This window comes from Neohortaea acidophila (genome assembly GCF_010093505.1).
Source record: "Neohortaea acidophila strain CBS 113389 unplaced genomic scaffold BDY17scaffold_2, whole genome shotgun sequence".
Taxonomy (NCBI): Eukaryota; Fungi; Ascomycota; class Dothideomycetes; order Mycosphaerellales; family Teratosphaeriaceae; genus Neohortaea; species Neohortaea acidophila.
This window is the reverse complement of record NW_022985511.1, coordinates 546,393-566,447: the sequence shown is the minus strand read 5'-3', so window position 1 is coordinate 566,447 and position 20,055 is coordinate 546,393. Positions and strand designations below refer to the sequence as shown.

Here is a 20,055-nt window from a genome sequence, read left to right as displayed (position 1 = left end):
GGCAGAAGCGACGAACTGTCAATGCAGCAAAATGCCCTCCTTAGAATTGCGTAATCCCGTAACCCACCCAAAGTCACTCCTTCAAGATACGAGTGTGATGCGCAAGCGAACCAAACCCAAACCCCTGCCGCCAGTCTAATCCTTCGACACACATGTCCGGCGCCAGCGATGCCATACAGCGTCCATCCGCCTGGTCGTACGTAACTTTTCCTCGCCCGCGCCGCTCCTCCTCCCTCCGCCTGCCGAATCACGAACCTCCTCGCGAGAGATCTCGCCGGAGCAGCACCGGAGCAAAAGCAAGAGCCTTCCAATCGCGGAAACACGGACGTCTGGCCGCCTGGATGAATCAAGGGCAGCGTTCGCGCCTGATCAAGACTGTCTTGCTCAGCGTCGTCTTCCTCGTCGCCCTCTACTACCTCTCCGCCCGCCATCATGTCCCCTCCCTCCCCTCCCTACGCGTCTTCAGGGGAGGCGGTGCCGCTGGCAAGCACACTCTGACGACCACGAAATGTTCCAAGAGCTATACCCCTGCCACGCCCTTGATCCAGTATGCCTTGATGATCGATGCGGGGAGCACGGGGAGTCGCATACATGTGTACAGATTCAACAATTGCGGGCAGACTCCTGAACTGGAGGATGAGGTCTTCAAAACGACTATCCCTCGACCGGGTGGGAGTGGACTGAGCAGCTACAAGGAGGACTCGGAAGGCGCGGCGAAGAGCCTGGACATGCTGATGAAGGTCGCAATGGACAATGTCCCGGAGCCATTGAAATCCTGCACCCCCATCGCGGTCAAGGCGACGGCAGGTCTTCGAAAACTTGGCCCGGAACTCAGTGAGCGTATCCTCAAGGCCGTGAGGCACCGCTTGGAGACGCAGTATCCATTCCCACTCGTCGATGATCAACATGGGGGTGTGGAGGTGATGGATGGCAAAGACGAGGGTGTATACGCGTGGATCACGACCAACTATTTGTTAGGAAACATCGGTGGACCTGCAAAGACGCCGACAGCCGCCGTTTTCGATCTTGGCGGAGGCAGCACCCAGATTGTCTTTGAGCCGACCTTTCCTCTTGCCGCAGATGGCGGCATGCCTGAGAAGATGAAGGAGGGCGATCACAAGTACGAGCTGTCGTTTGGCGGCCGAGACTTCACGCTGTACCAACACTCCTACCTCGGATTCGGCCTGATGGAAGCGCGAAACAATTTGCACCGACTCGTGGTCCAGAATGCTCAAGATGCCAACCCTGGCTCTCACTCTTGGCTGGACAGCCCGATGACGAACCCTTGCATCGGTGTGGGCAAGAGCCGGGAAGTCCAAGTCAGCCTACCAGAGGGTCACATACTAGGCGCCAGCGTGACGGTCAACATGACCGGCCCGGCTGCCGGCTCTGCGGAACTGTGCCGGTCTATGGCGGAGAAGACGCTGCACAAAGACAAGGAATGTACGGTCACGCCTTGCGCATTCGAAGGCGTGCACCAGCCGTCGCTGGAGCAGACCTTTGCTCGAGAGGACGTGTATCTGTTCTCCTTTTTCTACGAGCGCCTGCTCCCGCTTGGCATGCCGGACACCTTCACACTTCGCCAGCTCCAGGACATGGCATCTCGAGTGTGTGAGGGTGGAGAGGCGTGGAAGGCATTCGAAAGCATCCCCAATGCCATCGCCGAGTTGGAGGATCGACCGGAGTATTGCCTTGACCTGAACTTCATGCTGGCTCTGTTGAGCACGGGGTATGAGATGCCACTGGATCGCGAAGTGAGGATTGCCAAGAAGATCAAGGGCAACGAGCTGGGATGGTGTCTAGGGGCGAGCCTGCCGCTGTTGAGCCAGCAGAGTGGGTGGAGATGTAAGATCAAGACGGTGGAATAATGCTTGTACTTTAGTCATAGTCACGTCTCTGTTTCTGCCTATTTTGCCTTGTGAAGTTGAAAGTGAGGGAGTAAGAGACCTGTCACAAATGTCTCTCGGGCAGACGCAAATAGACTCGGCGCTATCCCAGGCACAGAGCGCGGCCCGCTGCGCACTTTCCCCAGACGCCAGCCTCACCCTCCCATTCATCTTCTTTTCACATTCCACATTACTGCTCCTTCACTCTCGCACGTATTCCTCCCTCTGACATCTGCATTACGCCGAGTGTGGGAATAAGCAAGCTGCTGTAAGCTCCAGCCCATCTTCTGGTCTCCTCCGACGCACAAGATGGGTGCACAATCCGTAGCGTTCAAGGAGTGGGCGGTCAATGAAGGGGTCACGGTAACCGAGTCCATCGAAGCACTCAAGGGCATGCACGTCGGAATTGATGCAGACGACTACGTCCATTCTATCTTGGCGGTCGGGCAACCAGAACCACTCCTGCCTGCCCTGGGCGGCCTGCCTTTCGGTCTCCACAAGCGCTTAAACGATGACATCGAGCACTTCCGAAGCGCCGGAATCGAGCCGATCTTCATATTCGACGGCCTGGACCATCCCTGCAAGGATAGAAAGAGTGTCTTCCGCGAGGCGCGCAGGGCGGAGAAGGCGCTGAATCAGGCGTGGTCCGTCTATGACAAGGGCGAGGCCGATCAAGCGGTCAACGCCTTTGGGAGTGCGAGTGAGTCTGGTCGTCCTTGTGCCGTGTTTCCCCTCAGCTTGCTGACACCACCAAGTTCTATACAAGACCGAACATATTGTGCGCAATGTGCAGCTGTACCTCCATCGCCAGGGCGTCTATACCGGCAGCGCTTTGTACTCCGCCGCCTCGCAGCTCGTACACATGGAGCGCGAAGGGGCTTTCATCGAAGCCATCTCCGGATCTGCTTCGTGTCTTGTCTTCGGGGCGGAAAAGGTCATCATCAGCTTTGACTGGGCCGAGGGCAAGGCGGGACAGACCCCCACCTTCACCTGGACCTCGGTGACGAACTGTCTCGAGAAGATGAATTTAAGCCGAGAGCGCTTCGTCAACGTCTGCCTACTCTCCGGCTGCAGCATTCTGCCCATCCTTCCAGAGGTTGAAATCGACTCGGCAAGCTCCCGAATCCCCACCGTGCGCAACTTCATGAATCGGATAGGCCTCGACACGAACACGCTGCTTCACAACATGAAAGACGAAAGCTACCGAGACTCCTTTCTCAAAGCGCGCTGCGTTCTTCGACACCCCATCGCCCTCACCGACGACGGTAAAATCGAGCCGGAGAATTGGCAGAGCGGGCCGGCCGACATACACGCATTCATTGGACAACGACTACCTGACGAGCTCTACGATTATCTAGCCATGGGCGCATTGAGCCCCCGAGTCCTCAACTATCGCACGCGGATGGAAGTGGTGGAGATCCCGCCGCTCGACGGAGGCGATTCCGAGGCCTACAAGAGACTGGTGCAGGACAAGCTTCGACCGCTCCGAGCGCAAGCACTCGCGCTCATCACACGCCAGCTCCACCGATATTACCATAAGACGGATGTGGACATGGTGTGTTACTGGAGCGAAAACTCCAAGACGCCCCTCAACATTGCCGATCAGACAGACTCCACCAAGGCCAACGAGAGCTGGCATGTAAAGACGAGTGCACTGGCGTCGAAGCCGCACTACGATATCGCGAAGAACCCTTTGATGTTCGCGGTAATGGCGCTTGCAAGCGAGGCAGAAGCCAAGAAGACCTCGGCTCCCATGACAAAGAATGGCAGCTCACAGCTGCAGGAGACTGAAGACGTTGTTGCGAATGCTGTCTGGCGATTGCTCCAGAACCGGGGCTACATCGCCCCCGATCACACCCTCTCCGCATGGGGAACGGCGTTGAAGGCAGCTCTCGAGCAGGCAAACTCCAGTGGCCTGATTGCAGACGGGATCACGACCTTTGAAATCGAAGAGGCCATCTTCCTGGCCTTTGAGCTGCTGCGTCACGACATCCTCAACTCTCGCGACTTCTTCCCCACACCCCCATACTCCGGCGCACCTATTCGCGGAACCGAGACGGATCGAGCGCATACCTTGCTCATCAGCCGAGTGGCATGCCTGGCGTCGTTCCATCACGCCGAGATTGGGTACACGGGACCACTGTCGCGGCATTTGCTCGCATATCATCAAATGGTGGCAGCGTTGCGTGGCTCTCTCCGCGACCTGGTGGAGATGCATACGAGCGACATGTACCTCTCCAACACGGTGGAGCGCACGTGGAAGAAGAAGGCTTACAAGGACGTGGCAGCGAGCCTCCCGTTTCTAAACGAGCCGGATGTGGGGTTGGCGCTGGTGGCGAAGACGCACTTGGAAGAGCAAGTGTCGGACAAGGCGGCGAAGCATGTGGGACAGTGGTTCATCCACGCGTCGGACATTGATGGTGACCTGAGCAAGGCGTCGCGAGTGCCGGCCGAGCCCAGACGTCACCGTGGCTTCCCTATCGAGGGGCAGGCGCAACAGGCGCAGGTCACGTTTTGTTTCTTATTAAAGCACCGCCTCTGACGACAACCCACCTGCCACACCCGCACCGACGCTGCTGTCCATCACACACCGTGCCCTTCTTGCGCGCAAGACAAAGAAGCCTGCTTCACACATCGCACCTTCCACGCCACGCCACGCCCTCAACTGTGGTGCGCGCTTTGTTCTGCCCGCATTTCGCCAGGCCCCCCCAAATTCCGTAAGCGGCCTGCTCCACAGCAATCTCCACCCTCCCGCACTGCTTGCCTGCCCGCTCAGCACCACCACCTTCCCCTCCACCACCTCGTCCCCTCCAACACACCCTCTACTAGCTCTTCCTCCCACCAAGCGCCGCTGTCCTTCTCAGGCATCATCTTTGCTGACCGCGCTGTGCGCTCGGTAGAGCTCCCCCCTCCGTCTCGCGCTAGCCGAGGCCTTGCCCGCTCCCGCACACCCTCACCGCACACCTTCTCCGACCTACCACCCACGGCCCTCCAGCGACTTCTCCTCGGCGTCGTTCCAGCGACTACATGAGCGGAGTCGCCACGCAGCAAAGTACAAATCTGGCCGGGAATAAGAGACGCAGTCTCTCCGGTCAGGGCGGCTTGCTGAACAGGATGTTCGGCAGCTCAGGCAGCGAGAACGGCAAGGACGGCCACGCCAAGGACAGCATCGTTAAGGAAAGCGGAAACGGCAATGGCAAGGAAGCCAGCCAGGAGACCAGCAAGGATGTCCTTACCATGGACGGCGCTGCCACCATTGAACCCACCCAAAGCCCTAACAACATCCCCGTCATTGATGAGAGCAAGGAAGAGAGCAGGGATGCGGTGCCCCGCGACATGCGAAGTCCCGTGCGCAAGACCGCCTCTCCCGAAGACACCACGGCCGCCGAAAAGAAGCGAAGAAGTAGCGGCGTGGGGAGGGCGCGCGATCTCTTCAGCAGTGCTAAGCAAACCCTCCGCGATCTGGGCGGCTCCCCCGACAGCCGTTCGGAAAAGGCCTCGCAGACGCCCATGCAGAGGCTGGGCATGAAAGACCCCGCGCTGAGCGTGCCGCATGGCTCCCTCAACAACTCCGCCGGCGAATCCGTCCCCGGCCCCCGCTCCACCTTCCGCGTCGGCGTCACCGAGGACAAGAACAAGAAGTGCAGACGCACCATGGAAGATACGCACGCCTATCTCTACAACTTTTTGAGCACGCCCGCACCTCTCTTGGGATCGGACGGTTCCCTGAAACCCCGCGCCTCTACCAACTCGTCGCGCGCATCTGGATCCAACCTCTCCCCCGTTGATTCCAACACCTCCATCGTGGAGACGGACAATGGCTATTTTGCCATCTTCGACGGACACGCCGGCACCTTTGCCGCGGAATGGTGTGGGAAGAAGGTGCACATCCTGCTGGAGGACATTATCCGCAAGCACCCCAACACTCCCATTCCCGAGCTGCTCGACATGACCTTTACCTCTGTCGATACACAGCTCGAGAAGCTTCCGCTCAAGAACAGCGGATGTACGGCGGTGATTGCCGTCCTGCGCTGGGAAGACCGAATACCGAGCACTCAGTCGGCAACGGGGTCCACGGCACTTGCGCCTGCCGCCGCGGAGGCTGCAAAGGCCCAGTCGAAGAACGGGTCGCAAAGCCACGAAGAGGCTGCCAAGTCGCCCGAGGCCATCACTGCAGAGAGCAAGCTGAGGGCCAAGGCTACGAGGGAGCGCGTGTTGTACACGGCGAATGTCGGCGACGCTCGCATCATTCTTTGCCGCAATGGCAAGGCTCTCCGCTTGTCCTACGACCACAAGGGCAGTGATGAAAACGAAGGCAAGCGTATCGCGGGCGCCGGAGGCTTGATTCTGAACAATCGCGTGAACGGAGTGCTAGCGGTCACGCGCGCGCTGGGTGATGCCTATATGAAGGATTTGGTCACTGGACATCCCTACACGACGGAAACTGTGATCCAGCCGGATCTTGACGAGTTTTTGATTCTGGCTTGTGATGGCGTAGGTGCTTGTCCGATCCCGTGCTCCTTTCATGAAGCTCAACTTTACTGACAATCTATAGCTCTGGGACGTCTGCTCAGATCAGGAGGCGGTGGACCTCGTGCGCAACCAGCAAGATCCCCAAATTGCTTCCAAGATGCTCGTCGATCACGCCTTAGCTCGCTTCTCCACCGACAATCTGTCGTGCATGATTGTGCGCTTCGACAACAAAGCGCTGCAGGAGAATGTGGAAAAGAAGGCTGCTCCGATCGGGGTGGAGGGAGACCCGGGCACAGTGGAAGGCGGGCTTAGTGAGGCCGACAAGATTGTGCGGGAGAGCAGGCGAAAGCTGGAGGAGAGTGGGATTCCGGAAAGCCAGATTGCCAAGGCTCCCGATGAAATCATTGCATCGGAGAAGGACACGGAGCCAGGCCCTGAGCTGAATGCGCAGGCGCTGAGGGAGGAGGCACTGAAGGAGATGGTCAGACAGAAGGCGGCGCAGGAAGGCAAGGCGAATAGCTAGCGCTAGAGGGGCTTGTTGGCATGAATGACGGATGCGGTGAGAGGAGGGGTGATTTGAGCGATGTGCGAGGCCTGTTGCTCCCTCAGCTATGGGGCCGGTGTTTACGATGATGTGCGTTGCATTTCGTTGAGTCCATGCTGGGCATTTCTTAAAATGTCTGGACGTCACGGTGACATTGAGATACGGCCCGGATTGAGCAGCTGCATCTCCTTTTCCTCCTCTCTCCTTTCTTCGTCTTCTTAAACGTGACAAGGCCCCATACAGCACGTGAGGGGATGATTATGTAACCCGCTCGTGTGCACTGGCCCCGCCAAAATTCCCCGCGGAGCGGCACGAGTTGCATCCTTTCGTTGCCACTCGCCCAATCAACCACACCCACTCTCAGCAACGTCTCGATTGCACACACGCACGCCACCGAAGCACGCGGGAGCTACCGCCGCCACAGTCGCAGCATCCAACTGTCCTCGTCGGAAAGCGGGCGCGTGCGCTCTCGATGCCCAGCGGCGGGCAAGTGGGACATGTCGGGCGAAGCAGCAGCAGCGGCGGAGGGAATCGAGACCCATGAGCACGCCCCAGGAGCAGCACCAGCCGGCCCGGCCGCCAGTCACGGTAGCAGTGCAGACGTAGGCGCAGGGGTGGGAGGGCCAGCATTGTCATCGAGCGCCACCGCTCGTCTGCCTTATGTTGCTCCATCCTCCTACCTGCGCCCTCCATCCCGCTCTTCTGCGCCGCAATCGCCGTCGAATCGCATTCAGCCCGTGGCAGCAGGCTCGGATGCAGCAGACAGCGAATCGACTGCCTCTCAATCGATGACGCCGTTGGACGCGGAGCAGATTGCGGGTCTGGTAAGTTGTTTCTTGCGCGCTGCCTCTCTACATTGACCATCCACTAACTTTGCGCCTGCGCCGTGCTCTGTAGAAGGCGATCCGTGCCTTTCTCAAGGTCCGCACGAGCTACGATGTCCTGCCTCTGAGCTACCGTTTGATTGTTTTCGATACTTCCCTCCTCGTGAGGAAGAGCTTGAACGTTCTAATCCAGTGTGGTGAGTGGTACCGACATTCTTGTCTTTACGATCCAGCCCAGTCCGTTGACATGCTCCTTCACCAGGCATCGTCTCCGCACCTCTATGGGATTCCAAGACTTCAACTTTCGCCGGCTTGCTCACTGTCAACGACTACATCAACGTTGTGCAATATTACTGGCAGAACCCCGAAGCCCTTTCGCAGGTCGACCAATTCAAGCTCAGTAGTCTTCGCGAAGTCGAGCGCGCACTGGGCGTCACTCCCATCGAGACCGTCTCCATCCACCCCCTGCGTTCGCTGTATGAGGCATGTACTCGCATGCTGCAATCTCGCGCCAGGCGAATCCCACTCGTCGATGTGGATGACGAAACGCAGCGAGAGATGGTGGTCAGCCTGGTCACGCAATACCGCATCCTCAAATTTGTCTCGGTCAATGTACGCGAGACGCAGATGCTTCGGAAGCCGCTTCGCGATCTGCCCACCGTCGGTACCTACGGCAATCTTGCCGTGGCGCACATGGACACCCCCGTGATGAGCGTCATCCATACCCTGGTCAAGAGAGACATTTCCTGCGTCCCCATCCTGGACAAGGATGGCACTTTACTGAACGTCTTCGAGGCGGTGGATGTCATTGTCCTCCTTAAGGGCGGCGACTATGACAATCTCAACTTGAGCGTCGGCAAAGCGTTGGAGAAGCGGGCAGATGTAAGTTTGGAGTGCCGTGACGTAGAGTGTGGACGCCCTCTAATTCTTCTGACAGGACTTCCCGGGAATCTACACCTGCACAATCAACGACAGACTGGGCACCATCTTTGACACCATCCGCAAGTCGCGGGTGCATCGATTGATCATCATCGACGAAAACAAGCAGTTGAAGGGGTTGTTGTCTCTCAGCGATATCCTCCACTACACGCTCAACAGTCCTATCGGGGATGAGGAGCCTTGACGCAGGAAGCATTGGGCGGCGGCGCAGCAGCAGCATAATCGGATGATACCCACCTCAGGAAGCTTGGACGGCATTCGAATGGGCAGGGAATAAGGAGTTGAGGGGGCTGCCTTCCTCACGGAGGCCATGGACTTCTGAACGCCAGTGACGGCCTGCCACTGTTCGTCTGGCGATCTGCGAATGGCTTAGAACGGGGCGGTCACTATCAAACGCAAGGGCGGAGACATGGAGAAGTATCACAATAGTAGTCATTGCGGCAGCCATCATGGGCGCCGTTCACAGTTGAAATCTCGCAAACTGTCCAAATGGGGTATCTTCAAATGTAGAACGCCAACGCTGAACGCAAACAAAAAAGGTCTCCTGCAAGTTCATCGTCGGGGTCTATGCAGCATCTTCCGCGTTGGCCTGAGTCGCTGCCTCCTCTCGCCTGATCTTCTCCTCCATGCGTCGTCTCTCGGCGTTCTTCAGGCGTATCATCGTGATTTCGTCCAGACTTGGGCCGCCATCCTGGGCTTTGATGGCGGTCTTGAAGCTCCCAAAGCTGGGAGTTTTCTGGCCGTGTCCGTTTGTAGCAGGCGGGACAGCGAGAGGAGCATTGGGCTCGCGTCGCGGGGGTGGTGCTTCGACCCGCGTGGCTGTTGGCTTGGGTATAAAGTCCGGCTCTTTGCCACCCGCCCAACCAACAGCTTGAAAGCAGTTGTACGTCTCCGGCTCGCTGAGGGAGATTCGAGGGAAATCGGAGACAGTCGCGTGTGCAGCGACGGCGCTCTGGAATAGCAAGATCGCCGTCTTGTACAGTTGTCGATGCTTCTCGCCATCCACTTTGATCTTTTTCTCGCGCAGCACCACGTGCTCCACCTTGCCGAATCGCTCGAAACGAGCCTTGATCTCTGCCTCATTGATGTGCTGCGTCTCCTCGGTCACGGGAAGTTTCAGAGTGACTGAACGGTCGACATCCGCCGTCGAGGCGGTTGCTTGTCCATTCGAGCGAGGTGTCGTCGATGCAGGAACCTCGCCCTCCTTCTCTCGCCTCTCTTCCCGCTCAATCTCCTCCGCCTCTCGCCTCAACATCTCCTCCCTCTCCTTTCGCCTCCGCTTCCCATCCTCTGCCAGCCTGGCCAATTCTCGTTCAAATTCCACCTCGGCCTCATTCTCCCTCTTCCTCTTCACAGCAGCCCCATTCTCCCTGCGCTCCAGATCCTCCTTCATCGCCTTCCTCCGCCCCTCGAACAGCTGATCTCGCTCCGCCTTGGCGAATCTCGCGCGCCTCGCGTTGTCGTACAACTCCTTGACGGCGGGGTCGGAGAGGACATCGTACGCGATTTGCAGCAGGTGGAACTTTTCCAGCTTCTCGACGTCGCCGCCGACTTTGTCCGGGTGGTATTTGAGGGCGGTTTTGCGGTAGGCACGCCGGATCTCGTTTTCTCGCGCGCCCTCCTGGATGTCGAGGAGGTCGTAGAAGTCGTGGGAGCTGTTGAGCGCGTGGCTCTTGAGATCGCCTGTGTCCGACATGGCGGTTGCATGAAGGGGTGGTGCGTGTGCTGGGAAGTTTTGGGCATGACATCTTTGTAGGTCTGTAGTGAAGTGTGGCTGGGTGTGGCGCTCGACGCCACACGTGGTGGATGTGGACTTTGATGTCAGGAAGGTATGCGACTTTCATGCTGCACCACCACCACCACCACCACCACCACCTCTTCACCCTCCTTTTGTAGTGTCCGACTTCATTTCCCACTGATCACTGTCACGTCTGGTGCAGGGGCTCTGGATCACTCGCCAACACCGCCGTCCGACACCGAGGCATCGTTGTTGGCGCGCCTACTTCATACCCTCTCCTGCCTACCACCAGCAATGCCATACCAGTTCCTTTTCCTTGCAAGACATCATGGCCGAGCCTCAGATTCCCCAGACATTAGTTGACTGGCTCGACGACCTCTGCGTGCGCTTCCTCCTCAACCTGCCCGCCTCCGAGCTCTCCTCCGTGCCGCGGCTTTGCTTCCAGGTGGAAGAGGCACAATGGTTCTACGAAGACTTCGTCCGCCCCGCCGTGCAGGCCTCCGGCGCCCAGCCTCTTCCCCATCTACCCCTCAGGCAATTCTGTCTGCTCCTCTTCCACCATTGCCCGCTCTTTAGTGGCTTTACCGACGCGCAGCACCTCGCAGCCTATGAGGAGTTCTTAGCATACAAAGTGCGCGTGCCGGTACGCGGGGCAATTCTGATGGACCAGAATATGGAGAAGATGGTGCTCGTCCGCGGGTGGAAGAGTGGCTCTTCCTGGTCCTTCCCTCGGGGCAAGATCAACAAGGATGAGAGAGATCTCGACTGCGCCATTCGCGAGGTCTACGAAGAGACGGGCTACAATCTATCTACCTCCGGCCTGCTTCCCGAGAACGAAGACGATCTGAAGTACATTGACATTGTCATGCGGGAGCAACACATGCGTCTCTTCGTCGTTCGTGGAGTGCCCGAAGACACTTATTTCGAGACTCAGACGAGGAAGGAAATCGGCAAGATTCAGTGGTTTGGGATCAAAGACCTACCCGGTTTCAAGAAACAAAGTAAACAGCAGCAGCAGCAGAACGAGGGGGAGACGGCGCATGCCAACAAATTCTACATGGTCGCCCCTTTCTTGGGCCCTTTGAAGAAGTGGATTGGGCAACAAAGGAAGCAGGATATTGTCGAAACGCAGCGGAAAACTTCGAACAGGAACGGGCTTCATGTCGGAGAACAGTCGTTGGGCACGGATTACGAAAGTGAAGACCATCAGATCCCGCAATGGCAGGGCGTGTCAGTGGGACAAAAAGAGGAGGAGTTGAGGAGGCTACTGAATGTTAGTACCGCGCCAACTGTGCCGCAGAGCCAGGTGCAGGAAACGCACGCTGGAGATCTCTTAGCCATGCTGCGAGGCGGCTTACCGTCTTCCAACAACGGCCCCGACCCTCATACTCCCTTTGAGCAAATCAGTGCCTTTCCTCCGCCGCCAGAAACACCACATCCCACTCATCCACGACAACCGATTTGGGAGCCACAACGCGCTCCTCCACCTCCGCAATTCCCCTTGTCCCCACAACATGTACCGCAACAGCAAAGGGACCACCCTCTGCCTACGCCAAACATCTTCGGTCCCGGCCCTGGCCCTAGTCCGCTTGGGGGAATGCCAAATCAACCACCAGGATTTGCTCCCGGCATGCTGCCACCGCATCTACAGCAGCAACAGCATCAGCATCAACATTATCACCATCATCAGCAGCAGCAACATCAGCAGCACTTCGTTCCACAGCCTCAGATGCCTGGCTTTCCACCATTCGGTCCCTCGAATGGATTGCCCTTCAATGGCCTGCCCAGACCGCCGATGCCACAAGTCCCCGTCCCTGTACCGCAAATGCACCAGCAACCCCCTCAAAACGCTTTCATGGCGCAGGGACCGCAGGGCCCTATCGCGAATGGTCCGGCGGTGCCCAATGCTTCTCAGCTACCGGCACCTCGGTTGAACCAACATACCATGAGGCTACTGGACGTCTTCAAGGGTGGGAACAGCATGTCCGCGTCGGCATCGACATTGCCCTCGAAGCCTTCCTCCTCAGCGAGAGCTTCGGGTACGCATCAAACGGCGTTGCTCGATTTGTTCAAAAAGCCAGCAGCCTCCACCCCGCCGCCCTCTGCCCCGATGCAGCCTCTTTCTCCGCCGGTCATCAATGAAGCCGCTTCGCACGTGCCCGCAGGTGTGGAAAAGCCAAGCAGACCAGCAAAATTGCAGGAGAGGAAACCAACTTGGAACGAGATCACGAGAACGTTGCCACCACAACCAAAGGCGAGGCCACCGGTGACAAGCCAGCCTGAGCCCAGCTCAGAGCCCGTCGCCACCGATGTGCAACGTGCCGCATCCGACCACCCTCAGAAACCCTTTGCAGCTATCAATAAGGCATCGGCAAGATCCACACCAGTACCTAGCGAGCCGCATTCTCCTGTGAGGATCTTGCAGCGGCCGTCGTCTAAACAGACTTCTGTGTCGCCACAGCGCCAGACTGTCCAAGAGACCGTGCCCAGTCCGATGCCGTCTACCAGAGTTGGCGGTTTGAAAGAGAATGGGTCTCAGTCATCCCAATTTACGATTTTGACGCGACCTGGCTCATCGGGCAATGCGCATGCGCCTAATCCTGGAGCTCCAGCCAGTCCTCTGAACAAGGAGACGCCAAAATCAGCACTCGCGCCTCACATCTTGAAAAGACATCCGACCGACGAAGTGGAGAGAGGCAGTGCGGCCCAGAAGCCGACTGATAAGAGAGATCAGCTGCTTGCTCTTTTTGGCAAGCCTTCGACAGCAGCTAGCCCCTCCGCTGCTCCTCCTGCTCAGGAGCAGAGACATGTCGCGGAGAGGAAGCAGTCCCACCCTGCAGGACATGCTCAGACCGATCTTCTCGGTCTCCTGAGAGCGCCTTCGGCGTCATCACAGGCGCAACCCACCCCTCCGCCGCCAACAGTGCCAAGCAGTCAACCACCCCTTTCTTTGAAGATGCCGGACAACGGTGCCATGCCTGAAAGGAAGCAGCAGAATGCTCTTCTTAACCTCTTTACCCGGACCTCGAATGCGTCTGTTACGAGCCCGACAGCGCCAATTTCGCCATTCACGCTTGGAACGCCGCTTACCCCTACTGGGGGTGAAGAGATGGGAGGAGGACGCATCGGTTCGGGCAGCGTGACGGGCGGCGGGCCTGGCAAGTCCACCACGCCGGTACAGGCAAAGGAGTTCTTGATGGGCTACTTGAATGGCGTGTTGAAGAATGAGGGATACAAGGGAACCGGTGGACAGAAGTAGTTTCCGCCGTCGTGACAAAATCCCCTTACCATCCCACTTCACTTTGATCATGCGATTGAAAGCGCTGAATGAGCTGGCGATGAAGACTTGATGAGGGTATCTTAACGTTGGTACGCATACGTCCAATAGCGAGTGTGTCTCATATCCAAATCATGATCAAGGCGTTGTGGCTGTTCCAAGCAGCCTTCTACCTTTAACGCGCTGTTTGCCCCATACCAAATCAGTCTCCGTATCGGCCTTGCTTGCTATTCCGCGCCTCGTCAATGTTCTTCCTGTAATCGCGATACAACTGCTTAATCACGCCCTCCTTCTCCATCCTGTCGGTGATTTTGTTCGCAAACTTCCTCCGCTTCTTCGTGCTCCACGCATCCCTCTTGACGACTTCGTCGGGGTTGTTGTACCCATTCCGCGTCAGCCACTCGATAACCCATTCGTTCAGGTGGTATCGCCAGTGATGCAGCGAGTGTGCGGTGTGGGCATTGCTCATGCAGAACTTGCCGACGTAGTAGGTCTTGCTGGGGGGAGGGACTTGACGGCCTTGTTCGTCGTGCGATGGCTTGTCGGGATCTTCGCTTCTTGAATTAGAGTCGTCTTCGGAGTCGGAGTCGTCATCGGAGTCGTCCTCAGCGACATCCTCGAGGGATTTGCGGTAGTACGGTCGTCCCTGAAACTGGATTTGAAAAGTGGCAGGATGATTGCTGCGGTTGCACGCATCGCAATGATCGCGCATCCAGTTTGCGCCTTCGCTGCGATCGATGGACGCAAAGGCGATGGTGGGACGGGAGTTGAGACTCAGGGTAAAGTCAGACGTCCAGACGGACGACTTGAACTTCGATCCAGCGAGGCCAGTGACTTCATCGTCGAGCTTCCGAAAGGTGAGGTCGTAGATGGCGTCGTTCATTTGGAAGGCCGGGTTGATCTTCTTTTGCACCATCCATTCTACTGCGTGAGGGAAGAGTTCCTTTGGCTTCTTGGAAGCGTATCGGGAATATTCCAGGGGTAGACCATCTGGGATGCCGAGGGGGTTGCCCGGCTCATCCTCAGAATCGATGAAGTTGGCGTCATCTTCATCCTCTTCGAACATCTGGGAGCTCCGGACAGGGCGGGAGTGGACATCTTCTTCTTCGCTGTAGTTCTCATCTCCCTGAGAGGACGCGTCAGAACCAGGCTGAGGCTCTACCGCGTCATCTTCCTCCTGCATTTGACTCGTGCCCTTCGCTTGTCCGGATCGCATACGTTTGAGTTTTTCGAGGGCTTGCTGCTTGACATTTTTCTTTGCAGCCTGGTCGTTGCGAGCCTTGCGGGCAGACGCCTCAACATCGGAACTAGGCCCCAAGCCGTCCAGCTCATCCTCCAGCTCCTCCTGCTCACGCTGGCTGAGCTTTCTTCGCATCTTGCCCCTTTGCCTGGCCGGTGTCACTGACTCTTCGTCCTTCTCGTTACTGCTCTCTTCCGCTTGGCGTCTTCTCTTCCTTGGTTGCTTAACAATTTCGAGATCATCGTCACTGTCTATCACTCTCGGTGGGGATGAAGCGATGAAGCTGTCTGGCGATGCGCGTCTTGCTCTTTTGCGACGTTGAGTACCCGTCGACGTAGGCATATCGTCGTCGTCGTCTTCACTTTCCAAGGCAACCACAGAACGAGGAGCCGCTAGGACTGTGATGTTGTCGTCCTCTGAAGCTGAGTCTGTTGCAGTCGTCTTGGCGGTGCTCCGTGTCCTTCTCTTTCTGCTGCGAACTTCTGGCGCATCGTCGCCTCGTTGCTGTGGAACAAGAGCGCTAGGAGAGGGGAGGCCTTGATCGGAATCGTCGTCGCTAGAAACATCGATGACACGAGATCGGGCTTTGCCAAACATGCCCGCTGATTTGCCGGAAGACTGTGTTCTTGCCGGGGAAGAGAGTCTGATTGGTGAGCTGAAGGTGTCCGGGTGGCGTGCGTTTGAAAAGTCCAGTCGGGCCTGTCTCGAGCTGGGCTTACGCTTGTCACCCGAGGTGAGACGGCGGTGTGTAGGACGGATGTCACTGTCACTGTCGCTCTCGTCATGCGCAGGATCCGAGCGTCGCTGTTCCGTGGCCGCGGGTGTAGGCATGGCGCCGGGCCATCCTGACGACTTGGATTCCAGGGTCACTGCTGCAGCGCGATCGCGAATCTGAGGATGGTAGCCTTTGGTTGCGGGGGAGGAGGATGGCAGTGGAGTGAAGCTCAGGCGAGCTTGCTTGCGCTGAGAGCGAGCGCTGGATCTCGCCATATCCAAAGGTGGCTGAGAGTCATCACCAGGCAGATGGATTGCACGAGGGACGCCAAATTGAAGGATAGAATACAGGTCTCAAGCAAACATGACTTTTGTAAAGTGAATGCAAGCTCGAAATGTGACGCGTTTCGCGTGTAAGGCGCGGGAAGTTTAAGCTGCGCGAGTGACGCCACCAAAGTCCGTGCTCGAGGACTCGGCATGCGACTTCTGCCTACGACATCAATCCCAGAGTCATCCATCAAGTGAACGCCGATGACGAGCTCCAACTCAAGTGCATTGTCATGAAAGAGCGGGACTCAAGGACGATGTCGATGAATGCATTATCGGCGGATGATGGCCCCGAAGATGTGTCAAGGACCACGGCCTTTGCTAAGCAGCGTCCGGCGGACCATCGAGACGCACCATCGCAGAATGCGTGTAGGTCGATTCCATTCACTGTCATGCTACGCTCTGATCATTGATGGGCAGTCACAGAATTGATGAAGTCGAAACCCGCATTGCCGAAAGAGCAGAAGCAGGCCGATGCTCCCTCACAACACACAACCTTCTACGGGAGGGATGGGGTGGGTCATCCAATTCCACGACGCTTCATTGTCCCACACATCTAACCCGCAGCAGCTGGCCGCATACACCGTTGATCCCGCGTCGTTTCCATCGAGTCGTGTCGTCTACTACAACGACAAGTTTGTCGTAATCAACGATCTGTTCCCCAAAGCCACGGTCCATCTCCTCATCCTTCCTCGGGATCCCAAGAAGAACGTTCTCCGCGGACAAGAAGCCTTTGATGATGTCCAATTCCTGGCCGAGTGTCGGGAGGAGGAGAAGAAGGTGCGCGGCATCGTGGCCAGTGAACTGCGCAGGAGATTGGGCAGCTCGTCCGCCGCCGAGCAGTCTCGTAACGAGGCAATGAACTCTGACGACCCGCCTGACGTCCTTCCCGCCGGCCGAGACTGGACAAAGGAGATCATCTCCGGCACGCACGCGAATCCGTCCATGAACCACCTGCATATCCACGTCTTGAGCCGCGACATGCATAGCGAGAGCATGAAGAAAAAGAACCACTATCTATCCTTTACCACCGACTTCTTGGTTCCCCTCGACGCCTACCCGCTTGCCGCCGATGACTTTCGAAGAGACTACCGACACTTCACCGTCCCGGACATGCGATGTTGGAGGTGTTGGAAGAACTTTGGGAACAAGATGGTACAGATGAAGGCACATTTGGAGGCGGAATACGAGGAGTGGCGGCGAGAATGAAGCGGATGAGGGCTCGGAATAGAAACATAGAATGTGAGTGGGCTCGCCGGCGTCTCATGTCAACCTGCCATGGCTGAACAATATGAATCTGCGAGACAGAGATGAATCCGTAGCACGCTCGAAAGCGAGGCCCCACTCGCACCTGCCGCCCTCCGTCGGCGGCCCCCTGACTTGTGACTCGTCACTTCCATGCAGCAAACAAGGTTTCTGCATAGTCTAGACCAACGAAACAACGGAAAGTACAGCCAAGTATCTTTCTTCTCCTCACGTGCACTCAGCTGAAATTTAATAAACATGGGCTAGAGGGAAGGTGCGACCAGTTGCAGCCAGACAAACAAGCTCCTCGAAACGCTCCATCGCGCCTTCCTGCCGCCAGCCGTGACTTTGCGCGCAAGGCGGCAGCCGGGCTCATGCACTATTGTCTTGAGTCGAATCAGTCTCCAAAACATCAAACGCCGCCCACTCGCGCACGTTACCTCTTTAATTCACATTCTTCCATGATTCAGGTACTCTATCACTTTCCTTCACCACTGACGATTACCTCTTTAATTCACATTCTTCTATGATTGAGGCACTCTATCACTTTCCTTCACCACTGACGCTCTTCCACATAGCATCCTTCGCTTCCACCCAACAGGCATCACTCTCACTGTCCTCCCCACGCCCTCCTCGCGCATCTCATCCCCTGCCGCGATCATGAACGGCCATGCGACAGCTGGAGCAGGCGCGCCTTCCAACGACACGAACAACCAACAGCTGTGGGCGCGCTACGAAGAGACCAAGCACAACGATCAGGTGAAGAACGCGCTGCTGGAAGACATCCTCACTCGCTACGACCTGCTCTGCCGCAAGCACCAGAAGTACATCGAGGAGAACCAGCAAGATCACGACGCCGCCCGCGAATCGCTGGGCACCGCCACCTACTGGCACTCACAAGCCCTCAATCTGCAACGCCTCCTCAACGAAAGCCCCTTCATCGTCGTCCTCATCGATGCCGACCACCTCATCTTCCACCCCAGCCTTCTTCGCGAGTGTGAGACTGGCGGCAGGAAGGCTGCAATCCTCCTGCAGAATGCCATCATTGAGTGGTCTACCCGCGAGGTCACCCAATGCCCTCAACACATCAAGATTGTGGTCCGCGCGTTTGGCAACGTCAAGCGGCTCGGAGATGCATGTACCCAGGCCGGCCTCATACCAAACCCCTTCGTCATAGAAGCTTTCGCACGCGGCTTGACCCTGGCTCTCCCATCCTTCGACTTTGTCGATACAGGTCCAGCACCAACGATTGGACAGTCGAAAGTCATTGGTATGTGCATAATCACCGTATGTCAGAGGCGCTTAAATTCACTAACCCTTTCGCAGACAGCTTCCATCTGTACATCAAGGACTATCATTGCCGCCAAGTGCTGCTCGGATGCGGCAACAGCACCGCCTACACGAAGCTATTGGAGCAATACAGCAGCGATCCACAAGTATGGGCCCGACTCACCGTGATTGAAGGCGCTCCTCTCGACAAGGAAATCATGGCGCTGCCGCTTCAAATCAAGAAGTTCCCCACACTTTTCCACGCGGGCAAAGTAGCGATTCCTGGTCAGTCGAACAGCCCGAGGGAGCGCGTCGACACGCCCGGCGTGGCTTTGAACGCCACGAGCAACGTCTTTACGCCCCGCACCGGGAGCGCCGACAGTTGCGCCGGGACTGCATCGCCTCAGCCTTTGCGCGCAGGTGGAGCGCCTACATGGGCTGCCATCACGACGAAAAATGCCCACAAGCCCCTGACCGACATTCCTCGCTCAACACCGGAACCGGCGAATGCGGTCAAGCGGAACAGACGAGGGCAGCGCCTGGACGTCGAGCTCGAATTTGACTACGACGAGGTGCAGCGAGTGAAGAGGCTGAAGGCGTGCAACCAGCACTTCATCGGCGCCGGCTGCTGTCACTTCAACGCGGGGAGGAAGGATAAGTGCCCTCACAACCACGACGTCAAGTTTACGCAGCAGGATTTGAAATGGCTTCGCGCTGTAGCGCGAGAGACGCCTTGCAAGCGAGGTCACGAATGCACGGATCCACAGTGCATCTACGGGTAAGTGGTGTGCAATAGGTCGTTGCTGTTGCGAGTGGTACGCTAACTAGTCTTCTCGCAGACACCACTGTCCCTTTCCCGTGGCGACCGAAGGAACCATGAGGGGTGATAGATGCCTGAACGGGGATCTCTGCCGTTTCCCCCGGAGCATGCACAACATGGACACCGTGCCCGTGAAGATGACGAGGGTGGTGGGAGCATTTTGACGCGGTCTCTAAGCTTTCCGTAGATTCAGGCGGCTCACATGGCACGGCAAGTAGCGAAGACGTGACAAATTCACCATCATTCAAGGATACTGCTTCCCATACACATTGACTCTCTGCAAAGCATCCAGATCCACGCCCTCCAAGCACCGCACGTTCACCGTCCACAGCTCCGGGGCGGTGCGCGGTCTGCGAAAGGGCAGGATGCCGCAGGTCGGGCAGAAGTAGTCCTTGGCCGTCATGGTGTGGAATTGGTAGAGGGTCAGCTCGTCCAGGCTGGTGAGGAGGCGGATGTCTTTCTCCTCCACCCTCACGTTCAAGGCGCCGCGTTTGGCGCAGATGGAGCAGTCGCACACGCGCACATGCTGGAGGTCGGCAATCTGCACTTCGAATCGATTGCGCCCGCAGTGGCAGGAGCCTTGATAGAGGGGCATGGTGGAGGGATGGGAAGCGAGAGGTAGAGTTCATGTAGATGTAGACGTTCAGCCAGATGCGGTCAAGCAGGGCACGTGCGGCGGCAGGAGACGGCGGAGACGGAGCGGGACGGGGCGCGCAGGCGCGGTGGAGGATTTGGGAAAGCGCGACCAAAAGCTTCGCG

At 57.5% G+C, this 20,055-nt stretch overlaps 9 protein-coding genes across 9 annotated transcripts; 6 read left to right on the top strand and 3 right to left on the bottom strand.

Moving 5' to 3' along the window:
* The first annotated feature begins 15 nt into the window (after nucleotides 1–15).
* BDY17DRAFT_290933 (nucleoside phosphatase family-domain-containing protein) lies at nucleotides 16–2,033 on the top strand. The gene has a single exon (XM_033732592.1). The coding sequence runs from the start codon at nucleotides 153–155 to the stop codon at nucleotides 1,866–1,868; it is 1,716 nt and encodes a 571-aa protein (XP_033592728.1). The 5' UTR covers nucleotides 16–152; the 3' UTR covers nucleotides 1,869–2,033.
* Nucleotides 2,034–4,671: 2,638 nt separating this feature from the next.
* BDY17DRAFT_71829 (MgPP2CL-1, protein phosphatase 2C-like protein 1) lies at nucleotides 4,672–7,098 on the top strand. Its single transcript, XM_033738647.1, has 2 exons — nucleotides 4,672–6,386; nucleotides 6,442–7,098. Exons 1-2 carry the CDS (start codon nucleotides 4,914–4,916, stop codon nucleotides 6,880–6,882), a joined length of 1,914 nt encoding a protein of 637 aa, XP_033592727.1. The 5' UTR covers nucleotides 4,672–4,913; the 3' UTR covers nucleotides 6,883–7,098.
* Nucleotides 7,099–7,400: 302 nt separating this feature from the next.
* On the top strand, nucleotides 7,401–8,850 carry BDY17DRAFT_320973 (uncharacterized protein; the record flags this gene model as incomplete). The annotated part of the gene is made up of 4 exons (XM_033736539.1): nucleotides 7,401–7,727; nucleotides 7,801–7,924; nucleotides 7,990–8,609; nucleotides 8,665–8,850. The coding sequence occupies 4 exons, from the start codon at nucleotides 7,401–7,403 to the stop codon at nucleotides 8,848–8,850; spliced, it is 1,257 nt and encodes a 418-aa protein (XP_033592726.1).
* A 381-nt stretch (nucleotides 8,851–9,231) lies between these two features.
* BDY17DRAFT_307703 (uncharacterized protein) lies at nucleotides 9,232–10,362 on the bottom strand (the record flags this gene model as incomplete). The annotated part of the gene is made up of 1 exon (XM_033735133.1): nucleotides 9,232–10,362. One exon carries the CDS (start codon nucleotides 10,360–10,362, stop codon nucleotides 9,232–9,234), a length of 1,131 nt encoding a protein of 376 aa, XP_033592725.1.
* Nucleotides 10,363–10,732: 370 nt separating this feature from the next.
* Nucleotides 10,733–11,515, top strand: BDY17DRAFT_246232 (Dcp2, box A domain-containing protein; the record flags this gene model as incomplete). Its single annotated transcript, XM_033730712.1, has 1 exon — nucleotides 10,733–11,515. A coding segment is annotated over one exon (783 nt), but the record flags the coding sequence as incomplete, so codon positions are not given.
* Nucleotides 11,516–13,767: 2,252 nt separating this feature from the next.
* On the bottom strand, nucleotides 13,768–16,019 carry BDY17DRAFT_290926 (uncharacterized protein). The gene has a single exon (XM_033732591.1). The coding sequence runs from the start codon at nucleotides 15,909–15,911 to the stop codon at nucleotides 13,884–13,886; it is 2,028 nt and encodes a 675-aa protein (XP_033592723.1). The 5' UTR covers nucleotides 15,912–16,019; the 3' UTR covers nucleotides 13,768–13,883.
* An 86-nt stretch (nucleotides 16,020–16,105) lies between these two features.
* On the top strand, nucleotides 16,106–17,498 carry BDY17DRAFT_71724 (HIT-like domain-containing protein). Its single transcript, XM_033738646.1, has 4 exons — nucleotides 16,106–16,329; nucleotides 16,389–16,477; nucleotides 16,533–17,204; nucleotides 17,271–17,498. The coding sequence occupies exons 1-3, from the start codon at nucleotides 16,230–16,232 to the stop codon at nucleotides 17,169–17,171; spliced, it is 828 nt and encodes a 275-aa protein (XP_033592722.1). The 5' UTR covers nucleotides 16,106–16,229; the 3' UTR covers nucleotides 17,172–17,204; nucleotides 17,271–17,498.
* A 408-nt stretch (nucleotides 17,499–17,906) lies between these two features.
* Nucleotides 17,907–19,433, top strand: BDY17DRAFT_236856 (C-x8-C-x5-C-x3-H zinc finger protein; the record flags this gene model as incomplete). The annotated part of the gene is made up of 3 exons (XM_033730309.1): nucleotides 17,907–18,477; nucleotides 18,534–19,254; nucleotides 19,316–19,433. Coding segments are annotated over 3 exons (1,410 nt in total), but the record flags the coding sequence as incomplete, so codon positions are not given.
* On the bottom strand, nucleotides 19,232–19,946 carry BDY17DRAFT_290916 (Mss4-like protein). Its single transcript, XM_033732590.1, has one exon. The coding sequence runs from the start codon at nucleotides 19,889–19,891 to the stop codon at nucleotides 19,541–19,543; it is 351 nt and encodes a 116-aa protein (XP_033592720.1). The 5' UTR covers nucleotides 19,892–19,946; the 3' UTR covers nucleotides 19,232–19,540.
* Nucleotides 19,947–20,055: the final 109 nt, after the last annotated feature.